Here is a 10115-nt window from a genome sequence, read left to right on the forward strand (position 1 = left end):
CAATTTTCACAACCTCATTATCCATCCTAGTGTAACTTTAATATACTCCTTCGCTCTATTTTTTTTTAGTTCACATTAGCATCATTTGAATATGGATCAGACAGGCCGTTAAAAAAGTATGCTATGAACTCACCTTAATATTTGTTCTCGCAAGAACTACCACATAATTCATACAAGTCAATGCAAGGGTCGAAATATGGATCAGACAGACCATTAAAAAAGTATGATATGAACTCACATTAAATAAACAAGGATCAATGAAGTCCAGATCTGATGAAGATAAGTCATCTAAGGGGCTTATTTTATTGGAAAGACGCTTTGGGTTGGGTTATGTGTTGGGCCTTTGATCCCATGGGTTTACTTTGTAATTGATCAATTTAATAAGCCTAAAATATGGGTAGAAAGTAGGAAAACGGGATTTACTTCATTAGTTTAGTTAAAGTCCTATTTTGAGTCTGTTTTCTTTATTATTTCACTTTCCTAGTCAATTTTGGATACCTTATTTGTTAAGGATTGGGTTAGGCCTTTCCTTTTTAGTGTCCTAGTTGCCAAGGTGTCACCTAGACTGTGTCCAGTCTCTTTCTTGGATCCAAGGCAACAACACGCCTTGTTGACACTTCACTAGTTTACATTGATCCATGTTTATTGCTTTGTTTTTCAATGAATATGCTTATATTATACCTTATACTTATATTTTTGTTTAGGGTAAATTATACGTCACCCCCTGCTTTTCAAACGAAACTCAGATCACCCCCTGGTTTTTGAAAAAACTCAAATCACCCCCTGGTTTAGACCCCAATATGACAAATTAGTCCCTACCGTTAGTTTTATGCTGTTAATGATGATGTCAGCCAGTTAAATAAATTTAAATCCCTAAACTACCATTGACCAATGTTGAAGATGAAGGAAGGGTGGTATTGTCAATTTAATTCTAATGTTTTAGTACAAGGGTAAAATAGTCCTTTCACACCAATAACTAACAGCAGACTAACACCGTTACTGTAGAGGGGGTGATTTGAGTTTTTTCAAAACCCAGGGGGTGATCTGAGTTTCGTTTGAAAACCAGGGGTGATGTGTAATTTACCCTTTTGTTGGGTAAATTATATGTTGATTTTTTCATATTAGGTCATTAGTAGCATAATTATATCATATTGCATTGATATGGCTTCTGCAATGCATATAAGAATAATTATATAAACATATCATTATTATATTTACATATAGTCATATATTGTACACCTAGGGCACCCCTCCAATGCCTTGGGTTGCCTAGTCGCCTTGACAACTATGCTGGAAACATAGAATTGAATCTTTCTAATTTATTGTGATTTATATTCAGGAATCCACAGTAACTAGAAGTCCAGAATATTGTATGCTGAACAAAGAATTATATTATACTAAAAGTTGACCTGATCGATTTAGTTAACAAGGCGATTGCTGAACTAGAGGTACAGATGCTCAACTAGAAGAGAGACAAAGAAGAATATATGGTTTGACCTTCAAACTGTGGGGGATGAGAACCATTCTCCAAGTGATAAGACCATAATACATTCCATAAATAAGGAAACATTGAAACAGCACTGTTTACAAGGCTATATATAGCAGACACTTGAGCCATTTGCTAACTCCAAGTATGAATGAAATCTTACCAGTATGAGTGATTGTCTCTTTAATTAAAATAAAATTAAAAAAAAAAAACCTACTTTGACTATATTAAATCCTATCGGGACTTCCAACTAAAACCAGTTACAATCAGGAACGAAGTTAACCTTTATTACTTGAACCAGAGTTACTTTCACAATGAAAAACATTAAATAAACTATGAAGGGATTCAAAAGAGTAGGCCCATGATTGGACCTACTGGCCTATTAGACTACCCAGAAAGGGAACTCCATAACTGGACAATTTTTGCCTGCGTCATTGTGACCCTTGAAGGATATGATTTTTAAGCTGTAGTGCTAAAGAAACCTGTCAGTGCATGAGATTGTCTTCTTTATCTATTTAAGAAGTTGTGCCGGTGGAGAGATTTCCTATGGGTTTGATTTTTCATTTTGAACCATTGGATGAGTATTTGTGTTTGAGAGCATTGAATTCCAAGAAGTTGGTTATTTCTATCACTTTTCTTAGTGCTTAATTTTGGTAACCAAGGCTTCTCTATTTTGCCTCACATTGGTTTCATTTGAAAGTTTATTGAGTTACCTACCAACATAACCGAGATCTTGTAATTTAGAGCTATGTCAGGAAAGTTAAGACCAAATTACCGGTAGGATGTCAATTAATGACAAGATTTTTGTTTTAGAAAGTCTAGAACAGGAGTTACTTCGAGTCTATTTCTTATATTAGCATGCTTACTTGGTTAGGAAAATAGTTAAGCACTCATGGAGATGCTAATATGTATTTAGAATCAACTTAGGAATTCTTTTTGGTGTCAAAAGTCAAATTCATATAGGAATATAGGGCTCTTTTTATTACTTAATAAAGTAGTGTAATTTGCATATCTTGAGTGGAACGGTTCAGTTTTTGGTCATGGGTAACAGAATAGTTCTTTCCCAAGTAGTTTGATAGCCAACCCCTAGCTTTGTTCATGCCTCATGCTGAACAATCTTTTTATCTCCTTATCTTTCTATTTCTTATTTGATCTTCCAAAACTCCGTTGGACCCATTACGCACAGGTTTTGCAATCTCCTTGCATCATATGCACCATATTTAAGTTGTGGATATATACATGTCACACCAAAAAAAAAACCTTTGGGTAGTGTGCCTCATGGTTGAAGATTTCGATTTTGGCGGCCATTTCAACATGGCCCAAAACCAAAATGTACCACCAAAATGGTCAAAAATCCCACCTAAATTTGGTCATTTCAGTGGCCAAATGATGCTTAAAATCCCACCCATTGGGTAGTGCGCCTCATGGTTCAAGATTTCAATTTTTGTGGCCATTTCAACCTGGCCCGAAACCGAAATGTACCACCAAAATGGTCAAAAATCCCACCTAAATTTGGTCATTTCAGTGGCCAAAAGATGCTCAAAACCCCACCCAAATGTTGAAATGGATGTCCCACTGTTGACCACCAGCCTTGATTCAGCAGCAAAATGAAGGATTTTGCCAAAAAAAAACTCGAGTTTTCTAGTAGTTCTAGAGCTCATACAAGAAAAGGGGGCTAAATGATGAGATTCCCTGAGTTTTGCATAGGATTTCGTCTCAATTCATGTCAAACCCAATTATTTTGCTGAAATTTCGACATTTCGTTTGCAAATTCGAGTCATGGCGTGTCTATAAAAATACAACTAGTTTCACTAGTATAACAATTTAAAATTCCAACCGAGAAATTTTCCATAGTTGAACTATCTGTTTTGAAACTGGTCCAGAATTCGACAAGAAAGATGTTCCATACAAACTTTACTAACTTCAATAAAAGTACTCAAGTCAATTGAACAACAAAAGAAGTTCCAAGCCTCACTGTTAATCTGACTGTTCAACTCTTGAATTTTATAAAAGCATAAAACTAAGCGATGTTAAAACCCAAACAACTCAAATTTGATTAGCCCCAAAAATGTGTACGTTACTAGGATTGTAAGAGTACTGGTTTTTATCCAAGTTAGATATGCTGGCCAGATTTGATATTTCCGCTAAATAGAGAAGAAATAACAAAAATGTCAAAGCACTTCAGTAGTATTAATTGTAATTGTTGTGATTCACCAGCAACTCCAAAACAACAATGGGAATGAACAGATTCATCTGAGTTCAAGGGAAAGAGGGAAATCTATTACATCTTTTTTTTTCGTTGGGGGGGTTGGGGTGTCTTGGTGTCTACCTTTGGAAAGGAGACTTTACAAGATTGGGGTCCGGGAGTATATGATGCTGATACAAATCTTGGAGGAGTGTAAATTGAATAGAAATGCAAGGGGTAGGATGGTGTGTGCTGCTTCTACATCTGGCAATTTTTCTGTTGAATTGTTTTGCAATAATCTGTTAGGGACAGGTCTTGAAATGGGTTAAAAACCTATGATGTGCGAAGATTATGTTGCAAACCAGTCCCTCCTTGTGCGGAGGCTTTTCCAGGGGTGTTTTTGTTGGACAAGGAACTGCCTCACGAGTCACGACAATTTGAAGAGTATTGGAGTCCATACGACAAGTAGTTGTGAGAATTAATATTGTGAGTAAAGTGGGATGTTTCACCAACAAGAGGAGATATTGAATCTTATTTTTTTCTATTTGGGGGGGGGGGGGGTCCTGTCTGTGATGGTGAGTGGATTGTCATATTACTTTAAAGGGAAGTTTGTGATTTAGTGGAAAGCCCCTAGCATGGTGGTGGATATCTTTTTGTCAGACCAGTGGCATATGTAAGTTGAAAGGGGATGGACTTGTGGAGCATGGTGTTAAATGGGGAATTTGATTGGAGTTGAATAGACACATCTTTGAAGGCAAAGGCAGAAGTTTCAGAAGCTTCTGCCCTCTAACTGCAATATCGGATTGTATGTCAAGAGGTGGACAATGATCCATGATGGTTTAAATGGATAGAAGAGGAGAGGTTTAGAGATAACTTTGAACACCAGCAAGGTTAGGGGAGGAGTTTTGTTTTGATTCCTGCTGGCTGTGTTTTTATGGCCTTTAAAGGAAAATTTATAGTTCAATGTGGCAGAACTGTGAATTTTGTGCAAAATTTACTTTGGCATAAATGAAGTTTTATCACCCCCTTGTCTCTTTCTTAACTACAGTTTGTAGCATCAGTTCCTAAGGTCCTTCTTAATGGTGCATTTTACAGTTTCCATTGCACACGTGGACCATCCAGTCAAGCTTCCCTCATCTTTTTATTTATTGAACCATCCCAATCATTTCCTAAATGTATAGCTGATGCAGAATTGGTACATCGATTGAGTTTCAAACTGGGTCCATACCTGGCCCATATTATGGTATTATTTAATTCCAATTTCCCAGCCTATATTCTCCCAAGGACAGCCATCGGCCAGCTTTATTTGGGGGGAGAATATAACTATCGATCTTGCTGATTTGAAGGGGGATTAATTCCAGGATGATCAGATTTATTTGGAGATACTTTTGAGAAAATTCTGTGGGACCCATGCCAGGCTGCATTAGAGAAAGATGCTGCCAAGAAGCCATGTTGAGTGAGAGATTTTCTGCTGGGGCCCAGCTGCTTAGCAATGTGTTGGTTTCCTATAATTTAGGATTTTAATTGTATTGCATCGGCCAGATTTATTTGGGGGGAGAATATAACAATCGATCTTGCTGATTTGAAGGGGGATTAATTCCAGGCCGATCAGATTTATTTGGAGAAACTTTTGAGAAGATTCTGTGGGACCCATGCCCGGCTGCATTAGAGAAAGATGCTGCCAAGAAGCCATATTGAGTGAGAGATTTTCTGCTGGAGCCCAGCTGCTTAGCAATGTGTTGGTTTCCTATAATTTAGGATTTTAATTGTATTGCCTATCTAGTCCTTGTGTGGGGGACTTAGTAGCTTTAATATTGTTTCCATTTTAATTAGATTTGTTTATGTAATTAGTAGTTTTTTTTCCTAGGACTCTTTCTGTTTCAGTTATTTAGATAGATTGCTTTTGATTTGTAATTAGTTTCCAATTAGGATAATATCTAGCTTGTAAGGGAATTTCTTTCAATGAAAGGAAGGATTCAATTGCTGTAATCGATTAAAGGTTATAAATAAGGAAAAGCTGCTGGATTTCAGTGGCCAACGAATTGAAGAAAAAAAGAGAGTTTTTGTTTTTAAACCATGCTATGCTGTGAGATGCAGTGGGGAAGGGTGAGATGCCAGTAACTGTAATCGATTAAAGGATACAAATAAGGGAAAGCTGCTGGATTTCAGTGGCTAACGAATTGAAGAAAAAAAGAGAGTTTTTGTTTTTAAACCACGCTATGCTGTGAGACACAGTGGGGAAGGGTGAGATGCCTGTAACTGTGACTGGTTGAGAGACCCGGGAGAGAGTAGAATGCTCGATTCAATCCTATCCTTCTTCTCTATTTTCTATTTTCTTCTTTGTATCTATTTCAATCGATTTTATTCTGTGATCTGCTACAAGTACATCAATTGTTGCCCAGTTTTTTTGAAGACCAAATCAGCATTAGACTTTGTTCAAGAAGATCATGCCTGGGACTTGGTCCTTCGTGATCCAGCTCTACATTAATACCTAGCTTCTTAATATTGTGACTCTTACGTGCTGTCTTTGTTTATAGTTCTTCCTTTATTCATATCTTATCATAAATGCAGCTGATCAACCACTTCTCCAATTCTATGCCAGGTTGGAGCCAATGTTGGTGTTCGTTTCTATGGCCTCCAGACCAACTTAATTTAACAGCACCATTCAAAACCCCTAGATATTTCATTCTTATATGCTTGTCACTTACTTGGGACTCGCAGAACACTGGATGGAAGTATGGTTGTTTTTTACTTGATTTAATCATTAATTTCCTAAAATAGGAAAAAAAGAAACACATCGTTCTTAGTTCTTTCCCTTTTCTTCTCCTCGTTGCATCAGGATTCCAATTCCAACTACAATTAAAGTTGTGGGAGATCTTCTCTGGCATCACATGGTTTACTATTTTTAACATGCATGTGTAAGTGAGAGAAAGGTTGACCAGAGACTTGGACCATGTTAGATGTATTAAAAGTGAGGATGATCGAGTACTAATAAAGGATGAGGACATTGAAGAGAGGTGGAAAGAGTACTTCTTTGGACTTCTTAATGAAAACTCCTCGGGTGATACAGCAGCAAAAAGCAACATTATTCATAGGGACACCTCAACGTGTAGGTATATACGCAAAATTAGGATGCTTGAAGTAAAAGAAGCTATAAGAAAGATGAAAGTAGGCAAAGCTCCAGGCCCTAACGAGATTCCGATTGAGGTGTGGAAGAACGTATGCTTTTGTGGTCTATCTTGGCTAACCAAGCTGTTTGACAAGATTATAACCACCAGGAAATTGCCAGATGAATGGAGGAGAAGCATTGTAGTCCCAATTTATAAAAACAAAGGAGATATTCAGACCTATAATAACTAAAGAAGCATAAAGCTGATGAGTCATACAATGAACTTATGGGAGAGGGTTATTGAAACCCACCGAGAAAGGAGATTACTATTTCGGAAAACCAATTCGGTTTTATGCCTGGAAGATTCTCGATGGAGGCAATTTTCTTACTTAGGAGACTCATGGAAGATATAGAGAGGGCAAGAAGGATCTCTGTATGATCTTCAAAGACCTAGAAAAAGTCTACGACAGAGTCCCTAGAGAGTTAATCTGGAATATTTTTGAGAAGAGAAGGGTGCCATCTAAATACGTAGACAAAGGTGACTAGCGTTAGAATGGCAGGGGGCCAAAGCAGCGAATTCCCAATTTCAATTGGGTTACACCAAGGATCAACCTTAAACCCTTATTTGTTTGCGCTTATCATGGAGGACTTAACTAGAGGGAAACAAGATGAGGTCCCTTGGTGTATGATTTGTGCAAATGATATTGTTTAGGTGTATGATAAGTGGAACTATGGAGAACTACCTTGGAATCAAAAGGTCTAAAGTTAAGTAAAACTAAGACCGAATATATGGTGTGCAACTTTAGCAAATCTGTGACGGATAATGAGACAGGTTATTTTTCTGGTGAGAGGGAGATCTCGCAAAGCAACTACTTTAGATACCTAGGATCAATCGTAAATAAGGAGGTAACATAGAAGACGATGTCGCCCAAAGGATTAAAGTAGGGTAGATGAAATGGAGAAGTGTGTTCGGAGTTCTGTGTGATCGGCATATTCCTTTAAAACTTACAGGATAATTTTATAGGACTAACATTAGACCAGCTATGATGTATGGTGCGGAATGTTGGGCAGTGAAGAAGTATCACATAAATAAACTTGGCGTCACAGGGATGAGGAAGTTGAGATGGATATGTGGGAAAACTAGAAAGGATAAAGTAAGGAATGACCATATTAGAGCTGGGTTGGGAGTAGCTCCGATCCATAATAAACTTAGAGAGTATCGCTTGAGGTGGCATGACCATGTTCAACGGAAGCCTTCGGATGCCCCTTATTTGAAGGAGCAACCTGATTCAGATTGAGGGAACCAAAAGAGCTAGTGGCAGACCTAAGATAACCATAGGAGAAGTGGTGAAGAAAGACATGCTTAGCTTAGGCCTCGCTCCCTCTATGGCTTCCAACAGAGCTGATTGGAGAGCGAAAATCCACGTGGTCGTGTCCTTTTAGTTGGACTTAGTTGTTGGGCTGATGTTGTTGTTGTATTACACACCTTTCTCGAGGACAAGAGAAAATGTTGAGCAGATAAGATGCGGTTCATAGCTAAGTTGGGTCAATGCCCTAGAGTTTGTATCTTTGTTGTGTTCTCCTTCTTCTACTTCTTATTATCAATTTTTTTGTTTTGTAGCCAACCCCATTTAGTTGGGATAAGGCTAAGTTGTTGTTGTTGTTGTTGTTGTTGAACATGCACATGTAAATGTTCATGGTACAGCCTATTTTTTTATTCTCAACAATCTATAAAACTCTGACCATACACACACACACACACACACACACAAACAAAAAAAAAACAGGGCGGTTATAGAAGGCTAATGAACTGCAGTTCAGTTCTCTGAAGAGTCAATATTTCTGCGCTATCCATCATATATCTGCCTTCAAAAACACTACTATGGAAAAAGATGGCGTTGGATTACTCTAATATCAACACCTGATAAATAACTAGTTGAATGCATATTACCTGTAAGTTGCACAGTAACTATCAGAGCCAACATGAAGGACTATATAATCGTTTGTTAAGATTAAATCAGAGGTTTGTTTTCAAAGCCAGCTAAAACTAAACCTTTTACGGGTCAATTAAAGATCCAAACGAATCAGAAACGTCAACTCATCACTAACTAACAGTCAAAATGAGAGCGACCCACTGCAATAAGGGGCAACCACGAGCATCGACAATAAAGTTTCACAGAACAAGAAAAATTTTAGGCAAAAACACAAAATAAAAAATTGAATCTTTCCATCCTATTATCCGAAACAGTGCAGAGACCACTTACAGGTCTTCGAACGACAACACGCAAGGAACTAGAATTCTGCAAAGTCACTGCCCGAGGACGATAAGGACCAAAAGCTCGCCGACCCTGTCTCCATGGCAACCCCAGGAAGCGCTCCCCAGCCGCCTCCCGTAGCCGACGTTCATCTTCCGTACTTGTGCTGACCTCATCCATGACCCGCCGAATCAAGCCCCAAAAGTCGACAAATTCACCATCGCCACTACCTCCATCACCCAAACATAATTTAAACAGAATAATCCAATAATTAAACCGATAGAAGAAAGTCAATAATTTCTCCAGATGATTCTAATCCCATCCTCATTTCAAACAAATCCAAAATCTATTGTTCGATTCGCATCGAATCTTTGATGATCGAGGAGGAACGATCAAACACACATGCAATCTGGAAAAGCGATTCGATCGAGCTGCTGCGACAACGACACCATTCAAAGAAAAAAAGATCAAAAGAGGGATGGCAAAGAGATTAAGATGCCTCTATCTTATCGATTGGGGCAAGTGATCGACAAGAGCAAATAAACACACAAGGAATTTGCAGCCGAGGCCCGAGAAACACTGTTATTCCTCCGCCTCAGTCTTCTCCTACAAAGACGCGAGAGAGATTTTCGGCAAAGCTCAAAGCTTTTTGATTTTATACCTGACCTTAACCATGGTTAAATCAAACCCTCCTTTTGGATTAAGAGAGAGAGAGAACGACTCAAAACGTTCTCTCCTGCTTTTGTTACTTTTGACGAAATGAAACGACATATACCCATAACTCAAATAAACTCTCTTTCTAGTCTAGACTATTGGTATCCGGGTGGTGACCATAGGACATCGAGGCTGAGCTGGTGTCCACGTCATCTCTCCTTCATGCACGGCGACAAGAAAGCTATAAGAAAAGACACGGTGAGGGCGATCTCACATGTAGCCGACGCCAACCACGTTTGGATTTGTTTAAATCTATTGGTGGTCCCTGGTATTCGCTGATCTAACAGTGAAGAAGGATTTATGTAGGACCCTACCAGCCACATGGATCATCATTTCGTTTTGTTTTTTTTTTCTTTTCAGAATTTG

The 10115-nt window shown here is 38.3% G+C and overlaps 1 protein-coding gene across 1 annotated transcript in view; it reads right to left on the bottom strand.

Annotated features, from left to right (window-relative positions):
- Positions 1–9708, bottom strand: part of LOC122645754 (dual specificity protein kinase YAK1 homolog) — a 30891-nt gene extending 21183 nt beyond the window's left edge. The window contains exon 1 of the mRNA XM_043839107.1: positions 9045–9708. Coding sequence (XP_043695042.1) covers positions 9045–9215 — 171 coding nt within the window. The 5' untranslated portion in view covers positions 9216–9708. The remainder of the gene's footprint in view (positions 1–9044) is intronic.
- Between the last annotated feature and the right edge of the window lie 407 nt (positions 9709–10115).

This window comes from Telopea speciosissima, chromosome 11, assembly GCF_018873765.1.
Source record: "Telopea speciosissima isolate NSW1024214 ecotype Mountain lineage chromosome 11, Tspe_v1, whole genome shotgun sequence".
NCBI lineage: Eukaryota > Viridiplantae > Streptophyta > Magnoliopsida > Proteales > Proteaceae > Telopea > Telopea speciosissima.